At 41.9% G+C, this 23,220-nt stretch overlaps 2 protein-coding genes and 1 long non-coding RNA gene across 5 annotated transcripts; all 3 read right to left on the reverse strand.

The window, feature by feature from the left end:
• Positions 1 to 18: 18 nt before the first annotated feature.
• Positions 19 to 5,085, reverse strand: DSN1 (DSN1 component of MIS12 kinetochore complex). The gene is made up of 11 exons (XM_064499427.1): positions 4,934 to 5,085; positions 4,668 to 4,858; positions 3,975 to 4,322; positions 3,477 to 3,550; positions 3,211 to 3,283; positions 2,053 to 2,140; positions 1,671 to 1,730; positions 1,140 to 1,211; positions 866 to 1,013; positions 356 to 443; positions 19 to 239 (listed from the first exon to the last, which is right to left on the reverse strand). The coding sequence occupies exons 1-11, from the start codon at positions 4,966 to 4,968 to the stop codon at positions 109 to 111; spliced, it is 1,308 nt and encodes a 435-aa protein (XP_064355497.1). The 5' UTR covers positions 4,969 to 5,085; the 3' UTR covers positions 19 to 108.
• Positions 5,086 to 5,279: 194 nt separating this feature from the next.
• On the reverse strand, positions 5,280 to 21,853 carry PBX4 (PBX homeobox 4). Of its 3 annotated transcripts, none has more exons than XM_064499424.1 (9): positions 21,511 to 21,853; positions 16,971 to 17,044; positions 9,427 to 9,668; positions 8,887 to 9,077; positions 8,439 to 8,574; positions 8,023 to 8,179; positions 7,703 to 7,809; positions 6,566 to 6,652; positions 5,280 to 6,103 (listed from the first exon to the last, which is right to left on the reverse strand). In XM_064499424.1, the coding sequence occupies exons 1-9, from the start codon at positions 21,726 to 21,728 to the stop codon at positions 6,011 to 6,013; spliced, it is 1,305 nt and encodes a 434-aa protein (XP_064355494.1). In that variant the 5' UTR covers positions 21,729 to 21,853; the 3' UTR covers positions 5,280 to 6,010. The 3 variants fall into 3 exon arrangements, with proteins under 3 accessions (XP_064355494.1, XP_064355493.1, XP_064355496.1); XM_064499423.1 differs by having other exon boundaries at positions 6,551 to 6,652; XM_064499426.1 differs by lacking the exon at positions 6,566 to 6,652.
• Positions 9,863 to 16,964, reverse strand: LOC135324002 (uncharacterized). Its single transcript, XR_010385444.1, has 2 exons — positions 10,853 to 16,964; positions 9,863 to 10,094 (listed from the first exon to the last, which is right to left on the reverse strand). It is a non-coding gene; the product is annotated as an uncharacterized LOC135324002 (long non-coding RNA).
• Positions 21,854 to 23,220: the final 1,367 nt, after the last annotated feature.

The following is a 23,220-nucleotide window of genomic DNA, read 5'->3' on the forward strand; positions in this document are numbered from 1 at the left end:
CAACGAGGAAGCGGGAGATGGCTTTGCGCGTGCGCACTCCCCGGAAGGCGCCCGGGGCCGCGCCTTTATTGCCCGCGCACGCAGGAGCAAACCCCCCCCCCCCCCGCCCTACGGCGGAGCCCCGCAGCGAGGGCCCCGCCCCAGCGGCCGCGCTCCGCCGTCGGCAGGCGCCGTCCTCTGCGCAGCCCCCAGGAGCTTGCGGACCGGGGAGCTCTCCAGCTGGCGGAAGGTCCTGGCGGCTGGAAGAGAGCGGCAGAAGCCTCCCGTTAGCCCCGGGAGCGGGCCGGAGCCGGCGGCCCCGTGTGGGAGGTCCCCGCCTGGGAGGCAGCCCCCGGGCGCGGGGCAGCGCGCTTACCGAGCTTCTCCGACAGGCCCCGGAGGTACTGCGTGCCGTCTTCGGCAAAAGCCTGCAGTAACTTCACTGCTTGCTGCAGTTCATCCAGCTACAAAGCAAAGATTTCAATGAAAAATTGGAAGGAAAGAAATGCAAATGCTTGGGGAGCAAACTGGGAGAATAAGGAGCTGCTGCCAAAGCGCTAGGGATTATTTCTTTTAACCGCTCTCTCTGGGGTCTTAGGACGTGCAGTGCTGTAAAACGATTACTGAAATTACAGGTGCTTCTTCATTTTCACCCTCACAAAACTTGTTTGTAAACAGATCCAGTATCATCTTTTCTTTATGCCTTCCCTAGGTGAAACAAGCTAGCTCCCATACCGTGAAGATGAATGTCTTCAGCACCATAAAAAAGCAGAGGACAATTCTGCTTTAATTAAATTATTATAATTAATTTATAAATTCAATGTAATTAAAAATCTGTAATGTTGTATAGAACGTTTTTTCTCCGAAACAGTTCAGACTGGCTCACCACAAGCTCCATGCAGGTAAAGACTTCCCCCTGGTCATCTAGTATCTTTTGATAGTCGGGCTTGCTGCTGAGGACTTTGGCCTGAGATGTTCCTAGATAATTCTGAGGCTCCGCATAGCCTTGATTTGTCTTGCATTCCTCTAGGTGTCTGGAAAACAGAAGTCATTTAACTATTATGCATGGCTCAAAGCATCACTGGAAGCAGACTTTTCCTTTTCTGTCAGAAAGTTTTCAAAAACCGAACAGATACAAGATATAGGATAACAGTATACACCTGGACATTTCTTCAGCACTTTTCTGGTAGCCCAGCAAAAGCTGATCCCAAGACTGACATTCAGTAGTAAACCTACAAAAGATCAGAGAACAGGTCTGTTGTTAGTGTGTGGTGAGAGGCATTACCTCTCTAATGCTAAACCACAGTAAAAGCTCACAGAAAGAACAGCCAAGTATAAACTTTTATTGTGGGTCAGACTTTTTTATGATTTATAGACCCAAGTGCAAAGGACAGCTCTCTCTATGAAATAAGATCTGAACTGGATGGAGTTATTTGCATATGCCTGTGTCTACGTTAATATTTTGGTTCAAAGCAGTAGTATGCCTCTGAAGCAAATTCCCTGTTATTCCTACTTACCCCACATAAGTTTAGCTCACAGAATTTGTGTGAACAAAGTTATTTCCAGAAGAAACTGAATCAGAAGCGCTGCCCCAGGTCCACCACAAATACACTCTAACCCTCTCCTCTATAAAGACAATAAGGGTCCAAATCCCCATTGGTCTTAGTCTCAGACCACGCACACAATCTCACCTGGTTATATACTCCTTAATTTGGGCCAATGACTCATCCAAAGCAGAGTCCAATAAAATCCTAAAACACAGAAGCAGAAAATCAGTGAGACTCCATGTAGCATTCCCATACCATTTATATGTATGTCGCACAGGGCTCTGATGACTGTTCAGTCCTTATGCAGCAATGCTGGCTAAACGCCTAGAATTGCAGAATATGAAAGAGAAGTCATTTTTGATCCTCAGCATTCATAAAAATAATGCCCCTCCAAGTATTCACTGTATCATTTGTCCAGTAATGATGTCAACTGTTTGCAAATTTAGATGATTAGACAGGCCATAAAGGAGAAATAGAAAAATAATAAACTTTCACTCCAGAAGTGATGGGCAAGACAAATCCTTACCACTTAGGCTCTTCTATACAGTTCTTTAGTGTTCCATCTAGTTTCAATTTCTGCACATATCGCTTCAGTTCTTCTGAAACTGAGTTCACTGGAGATGAAGACAAAAGAGGATAAAACTGTTACGGAAATTAGGCTTGTCGGCCACCATAACAGGGCCCAACCCTAGGTTCCCGCAGAAAATTTCAGAGCCAAATCAAAACAAATTAAATAATTAAATTTTAATGACGCGCGTGCAGTAATTACAGCTCGAGCTGGGTGCCTCCGAAGAGGGACCCTAACATGAACAAATCCTGGGTAACTATAGTCTTTTCAACTTACATTTCCCACCCCTCACACGATAGTTAGACCAATAGTAATTTTTTTGGTCTGGGGTCTCCTGCTCCTCATTGGGTCTCATCGTCATTCTGAGGCAAGCTGTTTTTCTCCTTATTTTTGTTTTTTGCGGTCTGTGATGACGGTTGTACCTCTGGTTTTGTTGGGTCTTATGTGTCTTAAGGTCCTGAGGAGGAGGTGATTCTAAATCATAACAATGAACACTGCCCTGCACTGGTCTTATTTCAAAGCCTTGACACCCTCCCTTTGGGAGTGTGAGACGCAGGAATGCAGACTGCTTGTAACTTCCTTATCTTCCTAGCTTGAACCAGCTCTGAGGCCCTTTTCTTACTGGACTAAGTAAAAGTTCATTATTTTATCTAAGTGCAGCCTAAGGCTTCAGCAAATTTAGCTACTCATGCTAAGCAAGTTTTATAGCAGTTGTGCTAAGCGGCTACCTCTAGACAGTTTCAGTTCGCTATTCTTTAACAAAAACAATGCTTGTGCCAGCTGCCTGTAAGATTACTAATATCGACAAAGAAAGATGTTATCTAACCAATAGAATACTAGTTTGATTCCTTATTAGAAGGCATTCTGGTTATCATTTATACTGTCTCTGAAGGAGTGACCAAGGTTTAGTTTAGTGCATCTATTTGTTCTTCCTCCCAGAAATTGTGATCACGCACAGGATCTTAAAAACATGATTCCATGATTCAAATATTTTTGGATGCACCAGCCCCTTTTTCTACAATACAGCTGGTTTCATCTTGAGAGGATGACAGTGAAGGATGAATAATTTTAAGTTTAGCATTATCTTCATTTTGTGATACATATAATGCAACTTACCGTTAGCTTTGAAAGCCTCGGGGCTAAAGCCATCAGTCTGCTTCAAGACATATTCAAGCTTTTGGGCAGAAAACTAAGAGAATGTAGAAAAGAAGGTCTTGTCACCCCTTCTTGAATTACATGACAAAGATAAACATTTCACTCTCTAAATTCTACATGTCATATGATTGCTTTTTTCACTCATTTAAATACATGTATAACACACATTTAATGTCAGAAGAAAAATAAGAGAAAAAATAATTCACTTTTACAACAGAATAGCTTACCTGAAAACTGGACAGCAACAGCATAGAAAGCCTATCTGTCTCTGGCAGATCTAGACTAATTGATTTGCTTAATTCTGAAAAATCAAAACAAAATTATTTAAAAACAAGTGAACTTATACCAAATTACAAACAGTTGAAATATTCCTGAAAGAAGCTAAGAGTTCATGTTTTTGTACATGAGAGCTGTTTCCAAGATTTGATGGGAGCAGGGAAGAGGGAGAAAGAGACTTCATCACAAGGAAAGTCACACTTAAGCCTCAAACATAAAAGTAAAGATACAAATACCGCGTACCACTGGTGTACAGAACATGTTAACCCAGCACCTCCTTTTAATCTCAAGTACCCGGACCTCTGAGAGAGCTGCCAAGATGGAGAAGTTTGGAACAATGCAATTACACTGTATACTAAAGATTGTGCTACGAAATCAAATTTCCACTTGTAGATTGTCATGCAAGCTTCTCAAGACAGTTTGATTAAGGGAAGAAGTACAGCACTAACCAGTGACATCTTGGTGAAAAGGAGGCAGTGATTTTCGGCGTTTTGTCCCCTTTAGGCTTGAACGACGCCAAGAGCGACGCCTGGCTTGAGGACTGATGACAAGTGGTCTTGGGGACAAGTTAAAAGAACTTAATGTATGGTCTTTCCTGGGACTGCTTTTGCATGGAGATATCCTCTCAGGACTAGGCCCAAGGGGCCCTTTCTTGGGGCTAGGACTTCTGAGGCATCTTTTCTTCATAGCCCCTCCAGTCTTCTCACAGGGACTAACGTTTTTCTCGCCGACAGTAGTTACGTCAGTTGGCTTTAGAAATGGCTGGGTCTCTGCTTTCTTCTCTCCGAGCTCAGACTCTAAGAAAAAATGCACGTAATGGACATATTAGTAATGCTCTGGCAGGAGGGAAAAACAGAGGAGATGGGCTTTCCCAGGGATCCAAAGGGCAGGCATGGAATCTGTTATTGCTGCCTTGCCGTCTAGCTCGGGGCAGCAGCAGTGCAGAGGCGGGAGGGTTAGATCCTCACGCTTTCCTCTGTCACAGAGATCCTTCTTCTGGGCCCGAGGGAAGGCAGCACAGCGGCAGAGCCCGGCGGCCCGAGGGGAGCGCGCCGCTGGGGCGAAGCGCAGCGGAACCACCGCGGCCGACAGAGCCCCGCCGACCCCGGGACCCCGCGCTGCCCGGGCGCCGCCACCCCTACCTGCCATTCCGCCGGGGTCGCTCTGCGAGGAAACCGGGTCCGGAGCCCGCGCCGAGGAGCCAGCTCGCCCCGCGGCCTCTCCAGTGGGGCCGGGCCGCTCCCGGCGCGGCCCCCTCAGCCGGGCCGCGCCGCGCTCCCCCGCGGCCTCCCCGTCGCTCACCTCCTGCCGCGCCGCCCGCCTCTCGTCGGACCTGCAAGACAGCGGCGGTCGGGTCGCGGCGGCCCGGCCCGCGCGGCCCGCCGCCCCGCCCAGCCCGCTCGCTCACCGGCGCCGCGGGGACCCCGCCGCCCCCGGCTCCATCGCCGCGCCCCCAAGGAATCCGGTGCGCGCCAGGAAGCGCGCGCGGGGTACGCCGGGAAAGGTAGTTCGGGCCCGGCGGCGCGCCCCGCCGCGCGCGCAGGGGCCCGGCGCTGCCCCCAGGCGGGCGCGAGGCGCATGCGCAGCCGACGCGACCGCCCCCGCCCCCACCCCGCTTCCCACCTCCGGGCTCCTCCTCAGAGGCGCCGCGCGCGCCCTCAGCGCCTCACGGGACCGCGGCGCCGAGCTGCGACTCCTCTGCTAGCATCACGTAAGGGGCCCGGGGCGAGACAGGCTCAGAGAAAGGCAGAAAGGAAAAAAAGGCTTTGGAAGTTTATTATCTTTGATAAAATTTCAACGGAAAAGGGTGGACTTTGTATTAGCAGTTGCATAAATGCACCAAAAAAAAAATCTATTCATGGGGGAGTCAGTTTTACACTAGACATTAAATTAGAATCACATGAAATGACACAGGATGGAAGGTCCTATCCAAGAGCAAAGTCCAATGGAAGTTTTGGTAAAGCAATGTTCTGATTAATTAGCTCAGAATGAACTCTAGTTAAGAAAAGCTTATTTTCCTATACAAAATTACAATACAGAGAACGCATACAATTACAATACAGGGGGGTTAATTGTTAGTATCTATCAACTAGAACAGAAATTTCATAGTAAAAAATTTTATGGAAATTAAAATAAGTCAATTTTTTTTAAACTGTAAAACTTGAGACAAATGCCAAGTTCTAGAAGAGACACTTTCAGATTCTTACCATAAAATTGATATTTAAAAAATGAATTTGGTTAGGAAAATGAAGCAAGTTCTTTTAAAACAATTTCACATCCCAACGGGCAGAAGTAAAAAGAACTCAACTGTGTGAGGCTGAGAGGTAGAGAGGTATCATTGTAATCACAATCTTCTATTGGTTCCAGGGTTTCTCTGAGGTAATTAGCTGTGTGTCAAGTTGTATAAACAATAGTATTGGCAAAAGAGCAACATTGACAAATTACACTAATGACCTCTTTCCTCTCATCAATAGGTCCTAAAAACTTAATTAGACGCATCCGAATTAACACTTCCAGGGTCTCCAGCAGGTGAAGTGATTGATGAAGGGGTGGTAGCATCCTGCCAGCTGCCATTAGCCTGAAGGGAGAATAAATACATCATTTCATTAAATCTTTAAGAAACTACTTGCTGACAACAAAGCACGTGTTTACATGTTTACACATTGCAAGTGACAGTGCTTATGACAGCAAGTAACTAAGTATCAGCTCTAGGAAAGCACAGTCCAGGAACATACTGTAAAACCTCCTCCTCCAGAGATTTTATGGTAGCACTCTTGCTCCTAGTACCATCTACTTATGGCAAGAATAAACTGACAATATACAAAATTTTTTTGGGGTGATTGAAGCCAAGGTTTTAAATCAAGTCTCCAGGAATGAAAGGCTGGTATATTAACTTCTTTTTTTGTTTTTCTCCTAACTTTTTCCTATCCCCACATCAAACATTTCAGGGAAAAAAAAATCTGACATTTATTCACAGATCATTAACCAATCTCAGGCAGAAGTTTTGTTGCTAGTAAAGTAATACCTCAGTACATCTTACATCTATGCGCTGCGTCGTATACAAAGGATTCCCCACAATTGTGTCATATCTTCCTGTCTGATGTATGACATGGTGTAAGGAATCCATCTATAACAAGATCCCACAGAATGAGAATAATAAGGGAAAAAGTCAAGTTAAAAATGAAGTAATATGAGTGGTACATATCTATTGGGCCAAAAATTCTTTAAACAGGGGGCAAGTTTTCTTGTAGGAAGACAAGCTTTTTTATGGCTCTGAATATTTTCTCCACAGAAAAATATTACCTAGTCCTTTTTGAAGAGATGATTCTCTAGCATTTAGAAATATTTCAGATATTTATCCAGGAAGCCTTAGATAAGGTTAGATCTACACAGATTTAAGCAGAGTTCCTTATGACTACTCACTATTAACCGAGCTATGCCTAACTAGTTCATTATCAAACAGAATTAGAACCTAGTCTCAAGCCTGCTATAGCATATAGCTTTTACTGTAGAGGAACAGATTCTGTGCAGTTTAGATGTGTTTAGAAATTCAGCAGAAAGCTTAAAATGTGTTTGACAGTACTGTTAACCACAAATCCTAAGCAAAGTTCTACTTATACAGAGCAGGACTGACTCTAAAATGAGAGGAAAAAAGGAAAAGATTCATGAAGTAAACTGAAGCCACAGAAGAATACCAGCAGGTTAATTTAGGTGTCTCACTCAATTTAAGACTCCAGTTCCAAGAGAGAACATACGGTTGAGTCTGTGTGTTTCTAGACTCTAGTTTGAGAAATTTGACTCTACCCATTTCTTGCATCCAAGCCAGTGCAAGCTGAAGACAGAAAAATCCATCCCTAGCCAATATTAATAAAATCTACTTTAAACAATTGTGCCCCCCCCCCCCAAAAAAAAAAATAAACATTCATAGAATGCTTAAGGCTGGAAAGGATCCCTGGGGATTGTTTAATCCAACCTCCCTGCCCAAAGCAGGGTCAGTTAGAGCAGGATGCTCAGGACTGTGTCCAGTTTGGTTTTGAGTACCTCCAAGGATGGAGACTCCACCCCCTCTATTGGGCAACCTGTTCCTCACATATAAAGCACAGTAACAGTACAGAAGTGGGCTTTTAACATTTATCTCATTGTTGAAAGTATGTATTGTTTTTCTTACAATACTTACCTGTGACTGCACATTGGCTCCCACTGGGGAGCTCTGGTAGGAAGTCAATGACTGCAAATTTATAAACGAGTCTCCAGAATTTGTCATCTTAAAAGAGCCAGAGGAAGCTGAAAAAGAAAGAACAAGTTTTGCTAAATGAAAAACAAAAAAACCCACACATCCACCACCCCTAGTTCTTCTATGAGTATTACATATGCAAGTTTAAAAGAAAAATAAACTTTAGGACGGTTTTGAGCACTGGTAGTCTGTGGTACATATTGTTACAAGAAATAATTTGAGACTTTCAAGCCCAGTCACTCTTCGTTGGCATCCTCACTTGCCTGAATTTGGTGTAGACGGAGAATTTGCCTGGTTGCCTTGAGCCACTACATTTGTTGCATCCACTGCGGTTTTTGCGGCATAAATATTGGCTTCTTCTTGAAATTTCCCCATGTTTTTTTTGTATCGAATTCTTTTGTTACCAAACCAGTTGGAAACCTGGAGAAGGATATCCCTGTTAGTATTTGATCAAACTATTACCATTTCCCACTATATTCTGAAGTTACTAGCAGAAGTACATTTTAAACTAGTCTTCAAGCAGAAAATACCCACTACTGAACTCTTCAAAATAAACTAAAGCCTGTTTAGCTTTAAGACCCAGTAACTGAAGCCTACTGCTAATTACAGGAGCCAAACAATATTGTTAAAAAAAAAAAAAGTGTTACTTTAAAGTAATTTCAGATAAAACACTCCATACCTGTGAAACGGTGATGCCACCTTTCTTTGCTAGCTCTTCTTTGGCCTCTTCACTGGGGTACGGATTACTCAGGTGCGAATAAAAATACTCATTCAGTACTTCTGTCGCCTGCTTGCTGAAATTACGTCGTTTACGCCTATAAAAACATAACAGTTATTCCTATTTATACTGTGTTATAGAGGACACCAGAGTACACCATGGGCTTCTCTTTCTCCTCTAAAATGTAATTGGGTTTAAGGAGAACATAACAATTGAACAGCATTAAAGAGATGTTGATGACAAAATTAGCATACCTTAGCAAGCGTAACAGGTGGTGAGTTCTAAATATTTAAACTAGATCAACACTGGGAATGACAGGACTTAAGTTTTCTTATATAATCATTGGCATCAAGCAACAAAAAGGTTCAGACTTAAGAGCTGTTACCACTAGATTGTGTTTTCTTAGTACCTTGCATCAAGAAATCGTGAACGCAGGATCATTACTGCCTCACACGTGCTCTGTTTCAGTTGCATCTGGATGGTACTGAATTTACCATGGATTATATTCACCATGCGCTCTATTTCTTTTGGCGAAATTGGTCTTGTTCTACTCTGTTCCCTAAGCAGGTTCATAACGTGGGTAGTGAACTCACTACAGGCCTGAAAATAAATACATTTGTATCGACAAACAATAAAATACCCCAGAATTAATTTCCCCAACAAGAATATATACCCAAAAAACTTTAGGAGTTCCCATGTTTCAGCTTTACTCTATTTACTCTAAAAATACTGCAACAAAGAAAAATCAGACATTCATTATCTTCAGTTTGATGTCAAGTCCCTCCATCTTCACCTTAGTTCTATAACACTGAGATTAAGTTTTTAATTGAATTTGATATCCTTACATTCATCTGAATTTATTATACTTCCTGTTCTGTTCTTAAAACCAAAGGAAAAAACGGTTATTTTTAATTGAGATCATAAAAACTCTTCCATGCAGAAAGATCACCTGTTCATATTTCTCTAGCTCAGAGTGGTATATCTGTCGGATCTGTGACAGCTTGGCCCTGTAGTCAGAGTGTTCAATGCTATTGTCATTTGGACAGCCACCTGATGTTGCTGCTACAGCCATTGGTCCTCCTCTTCCTCTTTTCTCAGGCCCGGAGACACCCTCTGCCAGCAACATGTTATCTAGTCTCATTAGTTGAGCATCTGGGGGATCTTCTTCCTGAATACCGCGAATACTTAACACTAGATGAATATAAAGAGGGAATCAAGAGATTATTTCTGAAACAGGAAAGAACATCAACTTTAACTCTGGTAAAGCATTTAAATGCCCTTCATAGGCTTTAGCAGAGTTCTGCCTTAAGGTCGAGAAAAAGGGTTAATGAAGCCATAAGACAATGTATCAAAAGAAATGGAGGATATTACTGAGATCAAGACAGAACGAAGCGTAAGGAGAGTTTTCAGATGCATACGGATAAAAAGAGTACTCAGAGTCACTATAGTCTGCACTACATACAAGTTTAGAAGAGATTTAAAACTTCACACTAGCACTCCAGGCAGTCTGTGAAAATTAGAACAAGATTCTTACAGAGCAGATTACCACGTATCAGCCTACTGCACGGCTTCTTGGACGGTCCTCAACAGTAATCAGTACCAGATTGCAAAGACAGCCTGCAGTAGATAGACAAAAGGTCTGATCCACTATGCCAACTGCTATATTTCTAAGTGTCCAGGAACTGAAAAGAACAACACGCTATTGTAAGATCCCATTGAAATCTCTACAAAGGGATGAATTTGACCTAGTCTGTTTTATATGCTAAGGATACAACTATACTATGCAGCAATATACAACAAACCTATTAAAATCTGAACAATATGATTTGAAAAAAAGTGTCCTAAAAGCTGGCTTTCTTATGCTTATATCCAGCAAAGAGTTTGCATGCTCAGATTATTCACGTTTGATTCCAAGTAAATTTGTTTTAAAAATTCTTTTCCAAATTAAGCCGTTTTAGCCAACTTATTATGAACTCCCTTTAAAAAAAGAGGCAGGGTGGGGAGAACAGAATATTCAGTTAATACAAAAAAATGCCAAAAGCTTTTCAGCTTTTTAATTTGATTTTAACTGCTAGACAATTTTAGTTTGAAGAACAGTTGGTCTTAATCTTGTGAAGCCATAAAGTTCCAATGACCTTCTTCAAATTTTAATTATCAAGTTAACAGGATATTTTATTCCCTACAAAGATAAGCAGAAAACATCTTTTTCTATGTACAGATTCTAGTATGAGGGCAGGAGAACGATGTGTATGTACAGAGACACTTAACGTTTACATTTATAACAAATTTCAGCATTTTACAGGCAACAGAATAGCTCATCTAAGTAGTAATACACCAGATACACAGTTTTGAACACACAAACAGACTAAACTTACATTGTTGAACTCTGACATTTTGCAGGCTATACAGAAGTTGCTACACAGTTCTGAAGAGGTAATTTGGGACAGCTACAGGCTTTTGCTGTCACAGTAATCAAGGTCTTCTCCAAAACATCCCCAGTCTTATTGCAAGTAGAAAAAGGTAAAGCAGAGGTAGGTACAATGTAGTAAATGGGATTTCCATTATGTGCAACTGTTCAATTCAAGATAATAAGGGAACTGTTGAGTATTTAAAAAGTTAGTGGCTTTTCTAAGTCATTATGGAATTAAAACTAATATATCTTCAAAAATACCATACATCTGATGGTACCTTACTGAATGAACATTTAAGGAAACAAAACAAATGTAGAAAGCGTCTGACTTTTAAAATTGCCAGTTGCCATTTTCCGAAAGGCCTTGACCCATTAAAGAGCATGCCAGAGGTCATTTGCTGCCAAGTCTTTTTAATAAAATTCACATTAAACTATCTGTGGGACTGGCAAGTATAAAATGGAACAGATATTTGTGTGTCACATTCTTATTTGAATGCACTTCTGCCAACCCTCTTTTTATGCACATTATGATGCATATCAGAGTACCTCATGTTGAAGTCAAGCTCCCAGCTGCAGCTTAATTTTATGTCACTTGTCTAATTATGGTAATTAGACATTAGTTATCATCAATTACACATAAGCTCATCTCAAGTTGACTGTTGAAAAGCACGTATAAAAACACTTCTACCATCTCAGGGGAAGAATCTGATTGGCTAGCTCTAGTAAGTCACAAGTAACTAAAGAGGAGTTAACTATCATTAACATCTCGTAAACTGCATTTCCAAACTAGTGGTTCAAATGTTTATTTAGGGGAACACTATGAAGATGAACAGATCTAAGAATCAATGAGTATAAGAAGCTCAGTATTTTTAACTGACTGCATCAGGTTGATTTTAAACATTTTTTGGCATAATTATACCTTAATTTACATTGCAGTTAAAATACAAGTTCTATAGGAATCATTGCCACAGATATTACTCTTAAATTAAAGCTATTAACTCCTTGAAGGATACTTTGGCTTGAACTTTACTTTTTATTCCTTGTATCATCTTTTCAGCTAATGATATTTGTACAGATCACAAGTTACAATAGATTCACTTAAAACTACCTTTCAATGAATTCATAACTATGGTTGCTGTAACTAGTATCCCATTCAAATTTTCAAGTACAACAGCTATATTCATTTCTTTACCAAAAGATGACAACATGGGAGTGCAAAACTGTGGCCACTGAGGAGTGCTATGTTCAAAGCAGCTTGTGCAAGGCTATTTAGCTAGCTACAACCTTTGAGTCCCTTTGGTCAATGACGCTGTCTGGATATAACAAACAGTCCCTTTGTTACTGAAGAAGTCGGAAATTCTTCAAAACAAACTACCAAAATATTAGCAGTACTCATTCCCTTTGCTGGTCTTTGTTAAGCAGCAGCTACTTTTCTTTTTTGTTGTTGTTTAAATGTAGGCCAGTCTCACCCCCTGCCACCAGTGCTCACCACACACATTTGTTTGTCCAATATGCTTAAAGGCAATGTCGGCATTCACGACTTTGTAGGACAGCACTCAATGGAAACATCACAAAAATCCACTGGTCAATGCACTTCCCTCCACCTCAGGTTAGGAAAATCCACGAATGAGCAACAGAATATTTAAAGCTCCCTGCATTTTCTACTGAGATAAAAGCAGTTATTAAGGCCTTACTGTATGCGTTTTACCCTGGAGACCAGCCAAGAGCTTAAGAGTTTCGGCTGCAGTTTTCCTAATCTTACTGACCCACCTAGTGCATAGACTGTGAGCAAGGAAACGAGAACGTGCACCATCACAAGATACCAGAAAACGGCATTTTGAAAGTCTAGTAAAAATGATTCCAGAAGTATATGCTGTAATGGCACAAATGTTGTTGAGGTAGCCACATTTACCCTACAAATTTCTGGCATGCTCTCTGGGTCAGGCATCACATTTCTGCATACAGTCCTGATAATTATGCCAGCAGGAGTCTGCAGTCTATGTGGCCTCTGTCAGAACTAGATTTCACTAAACAAAAAGGATTCCAAAAGAAAAGAGTTACCAGGATTAAAAAAAGCATCTGAACTAATGCCAACATGTTACATATGCCTACCCTTAAGCACTGTTTAATACTTACTGGCTCACAATACTCAGAGGAAGGCCAGAAAAAAATGTTTCTCCAGAAAGCATACCTCTTGGCAGCATTTTGACCATGTCCCTAATAACCGGGGGGGGGGGGGGGGGGGAAGGAATCAGATTTTTGAAATTCCCACCGTAGTTTAAGAAACATAACATATGATGACTCGTAATTAACATTCTAGGCTTTGAGTCGCGACACTAAGGCACTGAAGTGGGGGTACAATAAAACCCTCAGGGAAAAAAAAATACAGCTACTCCCAACAGTTCACACACAGAATTATAGAAACTCATTAACTATGTAATTCTTTGGCTGTTTTTAATACAAGCTTCAAGAAGATACAAATTAAGACTAAATTATCCATTTTATTTCCTACCTGTTGAGAGGACAGCTGAACGCTGAGTAAGTGCTCGCTCTTCCACTAAAACAGTTACGGCATAGTCAATGTTTTAAGCATGATTTAGAAAGCCCTTGCTTAACAGTATGCTTAAATCTTTCACGATCCATCACTTTTATGAAAGCTTAAAAAAACCCTACTGTGGATCAAAAAGCCTTAAGAGCCACTCCTGTCAGATGTACTAATATAATATTGTGCATTTCCTGGCACATCAGCTACAAGATATTCATCAAATATGTAAAATAATTATACTAAGCAAAGTGAAATTCCCATCATTTCTAATTAATCTTTAATTAAAATACATCACAACCTAAGGTACTGAAGCTTCACTCAGTATGCAAATGTGATCATTACAATATATTTACATATCATTAATTAAAGATTTGCAGTTCAGTAACGAACTCTACAAGATCACTGGTACCAAAATAAGTGATACAAATTTTGCTTAGACTCGCTCTCCTTTCCAGATTTTCCTTCATAAGGCAAGTAGTGCAGAAGAGCAGGATAAATCCCATCTAAGTTATAAGAATATACAGTTAGAACCAAAAATCGCAAACTTGGGGCCAACAGCACATACTTATATCAAGTATAAAATACCTACAGAAAGTGCAAAGAGGTAAAGTTGGGTTCTGTGTTGGCCAATATTAACAATAGCATTTTTTTTACTCAAAGTATACTAAAACATCTCACCATCAGAGCATCGGTAGTGCAAGCAGACAATACAATAGTCAGTACAAACTTTGTATGTAGACAGTTCCGTGTACCCATATCCCTCCTGATCTATAGCTGAGCTTTCCCAGATGGGAACTGTGTCACCTATGTTGTGCTGACAGGGATTTATCATCTAATGAGTGCAAAATACTGACTTTTGTGATGTTTTGTCAGACAGAAAGGTTCCTCAAATTTGGCAGTCCACGTAGCAAATTACACAATTAAGTGAGGAGGCAGGACGATTTTTTCAGTAGCAGGCCACTTTTAGACTGGCTTAAAGCAACCATGAACTGCTTCTAACTTACTTCTCAGTGCAACCAAAATAAAGCCCTCACAGATGCACTACCAAACATATTTTTCACCCAGGAACCACAAGAGCTATCCTTACCCTCTTGAGGGATCACATTTTTCAGTTAGCAATCCACCAGCTTCCCAAGAGTCCCACTACAGAGAATGACAATACCGTTGGGTCAGCTGGTCTCAAAGCACTGTAACAGGAGGGAGCTTTCTTAAGATTCAAGACTTCAAGTCTTGTACATTCAGAGAAAGAGAGGAAAACTAACTGAAGTGGAAAACAAAAGCCAGCAGGGCTCTGAGTGCTGAGGAACAAGATACAGCTATGTAAGAATGTTTACAAACTCAGCAACAAAGAGAAAGCATGTTCTTCAGCCACAGCACTTGCCAAGTTCTATAACCAAATGAAAAGGTACCCACTGAATTAACCTTGCTGAGTGCCAGCACATTAAAGGAAAAACAGTGGACTACAGCTCCCAATGACATAAATGTAGCGCTCCAAGTTACAATGCTCCTACAAACATATACCATGCTACAGCCCAGAAATCTATAATCAAGATCTGAGTCCCACTGTGTAACATGCTCCACAAAATATGTAGAAATATGCCTTCCCTGCCCCAAGGAGCTTGAAACCCATTATGGTCCAGTATTTTCTTAACACAGTATAATCAGCTGAAAAGAAAAACTCTGAAATTTAATATGCAGCACCAAACACACATCTTTAACACTACCGATGTTTAATTCTGATTTTAATACAGAATTATGCCCTGCTTGAATTCATATCGTTTGAATCGTTATCTGAAGCATAACTCAATCGGCAACATATCAAACCTATATTTGCTGCACAGATTAAAAATGCCCCAAATACTTGCATGAGTTCCCAAAAACCTAAGCAGGCATTATTGGGTTAAGTACCTTCAAAGAGTTACTTACACTCCAGGCATATGTTTAAGATTTACTTGAAAATATCTGTTTTCTCCATAATCAATGGTTTACATTAAAAAAAGAAAATACATTTCTATGAAAAAAAACTAGAACAGTATCCTGATAAAATAATAGATGCGGCTAAATCCATTTAAATTACAAAGAGACACTTGTAATTCCTTTTTAATTAATAAACACTTTGTGGGCAGAATTTTTCTGCACCTTTCAGATGGCTGCCCATTGCAAAGGCATACAGCTTATCCTGAGCTATTGTGAATGACACTAACGCTCCAACAAAGAGAAGGAAAGAGAGATTGGGGGGGGGGTGGGGGGAAGAGAGACATGTTTTAAACCGATTCAGAGCTAGAAAAGAAGCTTGTGTGCCTGGGTCACAAAGAAAGCCCAAAACCTTGTGCTACAGTATGTCCAGGCTTTTGTTTGCTTGAAGCCATAACATCTGCTCCCCATAATTTAAATAAGGAATAGACAGACCATCAGACATTCAAAAACCTATGAGACCAAAACAAATCCAGCATAACCAAGATATCGGAATCTGTTCCTGCAACCATATTTAGTTCAGAGAAGTTACATTTTCAATCAATAAAACACAGAAAGCTTTCAGTGTAGAAAAGAAATCAGCTGAAGGATCCTCTTTAAGGATACAAGTGCTTGAAGGAAAGACAGACATGAAGGCATATCCAAATAGCACATGCAGACTTTTATTACCACTACATTTTTCTCCAAAAGCAAGCTGCTGTCATGAGAATGCAATATACACAACCAAACCCTCTAAAAAGGGAACATGTCATGTCCGCCTCAAAGCTGCCTTTGATGACAAGGGTACCACAGAGGACTATTTGGTCATTCACTTGGCAATATGATGAAAGTATTCAATACACTTAAATAAAAGTTGATTTAGGATGTCAAACATTAATCAAGCTATAAGTAAGAGTTTTAGTTACAGATAATGAAAGTAGCTATTCTCTAAAAAACATCCAAATTCACTGCAGTTTATATAAAAGAGACATTCAAATAATACTGCTTAAGAGTTTATATATGAGTTTATACAGGGTGTTAACAATCAAAATCCATTTGCCTCCAATACTTCTGCTTTTCAAAAAGAAAGCAAGTTGCACCATCTGTCTGCCAACTATATTTCCTGCTACTTCTATCTTTTCCAGTTTCCCTAAGCTTTCTCCTTACTGTCAATTTTTCTCTGTAATATAGTTGTTAACTTTAAACTCTTACTACCCCCATAGTTTGGGTACCAACTCAAAAAAACCAAAACAAAATAAACAAACAAAAAACCCACAGCAATATAGAAACATTACTCCGATCATTCTAGGTGTCTAGCCAGACACACAAGAAAAATTGTTTTCTTTTTCCCCTCTCCCAAATCAAAACACCTGCTCAAATAAGCAGCATTGTTTTCTCCAAATCAGCACACAGTATTGTAGAAAGCAAATCAAAACAATTTGCAGCCTACAGAAGAATATTAAGCCAAAAAATAGCCGTAAGTTATAGAGCATATAAGGGAAGACATGGGACATATTAAATGAAAGCCAAGCTTATCACTGAATGGTTTTTTGGAAAGCTGAAACCAGAAAAGACAACAACAAACCTGTTTTTTCCTTGATCTCACACAGGACACTGAAAAGAGCGGGCTTCATTCTGTGACAATTCAAGGCATGTTTTCTGAAATTAAAGAAGAAAGAATGAGTGAATGCCAACTGTGAAGACAGAGAGAAAGACACCGAAACTTACACAGAACTGGCACATGCTTTGGGAATAGCAGGTTAGTGCTTAAGATGAAGAAACGCATTTGCAAGTTCTGGTGACATATTTCATTTAAGTGCCATAATCAGTCACCACTAGAAACAAACTGTCATAAAAACATGCAGGCCTTAAATTCAAAGTTCTGCATAGCTTATACTAACTGTAAGCAACTTAAGTTTTACTGAAAGCATATTTTATATATTGGGATAAAAAGCTCCTTGATTTAGTACTCTTCTATATAATCTAACAACGTAATCCATCTAAAAAGAGAAAAACATCAGTATTTTTATAGCATATAGATCCTGAACAGTAGAATCAAAATAGAATACAAATACCACTGATTTGCCAAACTTAAACAACTAGCAGTCATCTGATCAAGAGCATCTCTTTCCTCTGAGAGGAAACTAAGGGACTCCTACCAATTAACACCAAAAAGTTTTTCAGATACTTCTGACAGCAAGACAATAAGAACGCTTTTCAAAGAGGAATCTTGGGGAGGGAGGGAAGGCTGTTGAAGTCAGATTAGACTGTAGTGCAAGATGATTAATATAATGCCAGAATTTCTCATTTAGCATCATACATTCTGTAATACAAATGCAAAGCATAGACCCTATTTAACAGCATTTTATTACAAGTTTTGCAACACCTCCTAGTAATACTTTTTTGAAGCTCTTTTAGTTTGTTGCTTTTTCTTTTCCTCCAGGAAGAAACAATGTAAATTACACCAGTAGCTATTATAGAGTCCATCTTAATATCTAATCAAAATACAGAAATAAGTTTTCAGAATAATATCTTAGCTGAAAACACACTTGAAGTGTGGTAATCAACATATAAATGAAAAAGTTGATATTTCTCAAGGAGGGTGCGCAGTGTTTTCCAAAGATACCTAGCCACCATCAATTTTCAATGGCAGCTGGTAGTTAGATGCCTAACTTCCACTGACTTCCAATGGAAAGAGGTATCTAGCTGTAACATATGCCTCAAAAAAGCCTCTTTTGCTTCTTGTGACCTCTTCTGTAATTAAGAGATATTTAAATCATTTTCACAGCTAGGTTTCAGTACTTTGATGATTTTTATATAAATACAAATTGGCCTTCATTCTTACATACCAGTCAGTTCTCCAGCGATTTAGAAACACTTATATACAGGTGTTCAATTTCCATACGAGCTTTCACCAGTAACATTTACAGCAAGGGTTGAACTGCCAGTGAATATCAGAATACTAAACTGTAACAACAGCAGCAGAAGTTGAAGTCAATTGACCAGTTTCTTTCAGTACAAAGCCGAAAGAGGTTAAAAAAAAAATCATCTACTTAGATGTTTGATACTATCAACCCAAAGACAAACAGCCTGAGAACAAAGGCAGCTGAGAAGACAGCCTAGTGGAGTCTATTGTCCTTGCCTGATGAGGGGAAGAGGAAGGGGGAAGGAGGAGGAGGAAAAAAAAAAAAAAAAAAAAAGAGAGAGAGACAGACAGACAGACAGAACTGAATGAATTCCAAGCCTTAAAACTATACTCTCAGCGTGGGTTTGAAAAGTGGTTCTTTATGTATAAAGCAGTAGGCTAGAGATACTAGTCTTAAGAAGCTAGCTTCTCAGAAAGAATTCCGTAATTAATATGGCCATTTATTCTTGTGAAGAGCAGTAAGCTGATGTAGCATGTTTAATAGTAACATTAAACGAATCCTTGATAGATTACTTACTTTTAAATAAAACTTTCACTCAACATATTTTCAGGTTGTAGTTTAAAATTTTAACTATGTGCACTAAAAGAATCTTGGAATTCAAAGAAACCCTCTAATATTCAATATGCAGGCTATTTATTTATACAAAAGAATAAGGTTAACCCCCAACAAATAAAGCAGTTAATTGTAGCATTGCCATTTTACTGAGGTGTGGGAAGTCCTAGAATCCCTACTCATGTTGCTGAATCATTTGTGCTATTTGTTAAACCAGGCTTGAGCTTTACTTTCTCAGCAGTAAGTCTTCTTAATGAGGTATAGGTTTCTTAAAGTAAAGCAAACAAATGTCTTGTCTAGAATACAAGGGCTTATTTAACGTGTATGTACATGAAAATATTGTAAAGGTGCTTTAAAATTTTGGGGCCTTCTAAGTCTGCTGTGCTTCGAATAGATTTTAACAGCATTAAAAAAAAAGCAGACAGTGAGCACAGATAAAGTAATTTAGTTTAAACATGAAGTTCAAGCCATTTTTCAAAACCCATTATTCAACTATTATTTGAAACCGAAGTTCCTGGAAAGTTTATTTTGCTTGAAAATATCTTAAAGACGACCTGCATTTTTCTTAGGCAACATATAGGCAAGTCTATTCCTATACAAACTATACAGAAACTGCAGACAGTTATTTCTGAGATATAGTGCCAGGTGGAAAAGAAAAAATACCTAAGCGTTGGGAAGACTTACTTCACCACCAATAAATGAAAATATTAAATAAAAGCAGCCTAACAGGTCCTAGGATTTTTATACAAATATCAAAAAACTGTTCTAGAGTAATGAAACATTGGGGGGGGGGGGGGGGGAAATCTCTGAATTACTCTTCCACAACAGAAGATTATCCAGAAAGCATTCTATAGGTCAGTAATATACTTTATCTCAAGCAAGTCCTATCTACAGATTTAATTTCCCTACAAATGACAGTTGAAAGTTACCTGGAAGAGTTTTCTTTAAAAATAATTGTGTACTCCAAAAACATAATAATTCACAGCTTTTCCTTATATTTACATAACCTACTCAATCCTTATGAGCCTAGCATTTGTCCTCAGTAATTCCGCAGATGCATTTTACTGCTTTGACTACCTGAGTCACTTTTTGAGCCACTGACAGCATATGACAGCAACAGGTGTACCTGAACATGGCTAAACTTTAGGCAGAGATTAAAAAAAAAAAAAGAAAGAAAAAGAAAGCAAGCCACATTGGCATGGTTTTATTAGTGCTATTACAATCTGATATGCTAGGGCACTTGGGGGGCAGGCAGGGAGGGGTTGTCTGTGCAGAGCATCTTCTTGAGGGATTTTACAGTAGAAGGTCAAAGAGGCACTCGACCAAAGTCACACATCAATAACCAGAATATGAAGGCTAGAAAATCATTCAGCTGACTTTACAAACCCGCTCCGTTGCGGCCTCCACTTCTTTTCCAAAACGCCTCATTATCTGGGCTGCCTATCTCTTGTAATCAGCACATGCCAAGTGAGCAAAGCATGTAATTATACAGAGCCAATCATGGGCAGATACACCTCTAGGGCAAAAAGAATAAACTAAATGATGCTGAACTGTGTTGGTATCTTTACATCAGGTTATGTTATTCACTGAAATTATTTACATCCCAATAAAGTCATCTAGACTTTACAGCATGTCCAGGAAAAAAAAAAAGTGAATGTTGTCCTTAAACTTTTTCCTTTTAATGTGATTATAGGGAAACTTAGTTCTTAAAGCAGTAAGGAGATGGTATCACAGACAAGAATCTAGTATAATGCTAGCAGCGTTGTGAAAAATGTTTCCATACAACTGCATCCCAGGCATCTTATACCTGAACTGTAACGGGCTAGACCGACATCCAGCTCATCTCTCTTTCCCTGCCAAGCAAACACCAACCGAAGTGCCAAGCACTTCAGTCCTCAGGGACAGCCGCTATTTTGTAATTCTAGTTCTAGGTCACGTTACACAGAAACGATATCACTTTTATTCCAGAAGATGGTTAAAATTTGAATCTGTATTTAGACAGCCTGGACAATTTGTTAATGAGCTGTATTGAAAAGGAAGAAGAGTCTGAAAATTAATTGTGAAGAATCAGCATACTTTTCTGGCTAGCTATTTAAATCTACCCCAGCTGAAGAGAAGTGATGATACAGAAACCCACAAAATTAGGAAAGGAATTTGAAACTTTTCACCTCAAGATTATTCGCTCCCACAAAACCACAATCACGAGCAGAAGTCATTTCCAAGAGATGAACATCAGTTACCGCGTAGGACCGGCGGTGCCAGTTCTGGCCACGCGCAACCCTCACCCACCACCCCCCGTCAGCTCCGGCAGGAGCCAGACAATCGGCAAAGCGCAGCACAACCCGACGAGCGGGGCCGAGGGTCCCCCCGGAGCGGAGCTGAGTCACGGCGCCGGGCGGCACCGGGAAGGGGGCCGGTGCCCAGCCGCCGCGCGGCCCCCGGACGGGCGCGGGCGAACCCCGCCGCCTCCGGCCGCCGCACGGGGCCCCCCTGGCGCCCCGCGGCCGCCGCGCAGGGCCGGCCCCACGGCTTGCGGCGAGCTCCCGCCGCCCCGCGGCTCCCCCGCGGCCCTGCCGCCCCGCGGCTGCTCTGACGGAGCCGGGCCGCCGGGCCGAGCCCCTCCCCGGGACGCCCGCCCGCCGCTACCTGGCCTGCGCCTCGTCCAGGCTCTGGTCGGTGATGGCCATGATCTGCTGCAGGACGTCCCCGGTGTCGTGGTGCCCCGCTGGCGGCGGCGGCGGCCCCGGGGGGGGAGCCGGGGGGGCGGCGGCCGGGTCGCCGGCGGCGGGAGGCGGCGGGATTCCCCCGGGCAGAGCGACCCCGGCGCCGTGCGCCGCCGCCAGCAGCCGCGACGGGTCCTCCATGGCGGGCGGCGGCGGCGGGGCCGGACCGCACCGCACCGCCTCTCGCGGGCACCCAGCGCGGCCCGAGCGGCTCGCACACAACAGGGCCCGGCGCCGCGCGGCCCCACCCCCCGCGCCGGCCCGCCTCGCGCGGCGCGACGTGACCCGGCCCCGTCGCCGCCGCCGCCGCCAGGCTCCGCCCCCGCGCGCACGGCCCCTCGCGCCGCCGCCAACCGCCCCGTGCCGGTTCCGGCTGCCTTCGGTGGCGGCGCGCGCGGCCGCTGCGTCCTCGGGGCCGGCGGCTCGCGGCCGCGTGTCGCCTGGCGCTGCCTGGTCCCCGCGCGGGCTTCGGTTCCCGCTCTGGGCTTGCGCTGCCCTCTCGGTCCGCTGTGGTCCAGCGCGATGCGCCCAGGCCTGCGGACCCGCGGGAACCGGCGCTGCCGGGCCGCCCGCGCTCCTCAACGCTGTCCTCGTTCCTGCTCCCGCTCGCTCTTGTCGCAAGGCTGTTTCTGCTTCTCTCTCAGTCAGCGGCCCCGTCCCGTAATGACTTTCGCATCCGTGGCTTCTTTATGACCCAAGATCCGCGAGGACCTCGCAGCAGCAAATTCCGTGTGGCGCAGAGTAATGTCACCGCAATAAATAATTGCATAAAGCTCTATTCAGATAAGCTTTGGGATTCCCCAGTCTTCTAATTTGTCTAGAAAAAAGAAAAGAACAATCTTAACATGCAAATCCTCATTTAAATTAAACGTAAGGGTTCTCTTCTTTGCCACGCCACTGTCTTTTTTAGATCTACCTCTATGTCAAGCCAAATATTGAACAAACCCAATACTTCAACCTGATTCTATACTTTTTACACTCATGTAGATCAGAATAATTCTAATCAATGTTAATGGAGTGTCATTTGTAAGAAACACGAGTGAGGAAAGAATCAGACTATATATTTCTCCTTTATTACTGTTACCTGCTGGTGTTCAGCTATTCACTTTTCTGAGTAACTTCAGGAAATTGCCTCATCTTGAACTGCTTTAGTCCACCCAGGCGCAGCTCAGCAAAGCAGCTGAGCTACAAGTCTCCTGAAACAGCCACACCGCAAACACCAAAGGGCGGTAGAACTGCCGTGCGCACGGTGCTTTATTCCATCTGCAGATGGCATAGAGTGCAAGTGCTCTCAATTTGTACTTTGTCATGTTCAGTCTTTGCTTTATCGCCTTGGAAATAATGCTTTAATGTGATTGTACATGGCCCTACATTTGCAGAGGTTTCAAACCCAAAGCTAATGCAGAGTGCAGGTGATTAAGCAGCATATCAATAAACAGCTTAAAGAGCAAAGGGATTGTCTGCAGCCATTGTTCGAGAGGTGTCCTTGTCTGTAAAACTGCCTTTCTGCTCCACCAGAGGCCAAGTTCATTCATTACAAACATTGGAAGACTCTTTGTTCTCATGCATTTGCAGCCGAATAAGGTTCACAGCTACAAAGTAGCGCGGAAAAAGTTATTTTTTATGGAGGGTC

This window comes from Dromaius novaehollandiae, chromosome 33 (assembly GCF_036370855.1).
Source record: "Dromaius novaehollandiae isolate bDroNov1 chromosome 33, bDroNov1.hap1, whole genome shotgun sequence".
Classification (NCBI taxonomy): Eukaryota; Metazoa; Chordata; class Aves; order Casuariiformes; family Dromaiidae; genus Dromaius; species Dromaius novaehollandiae.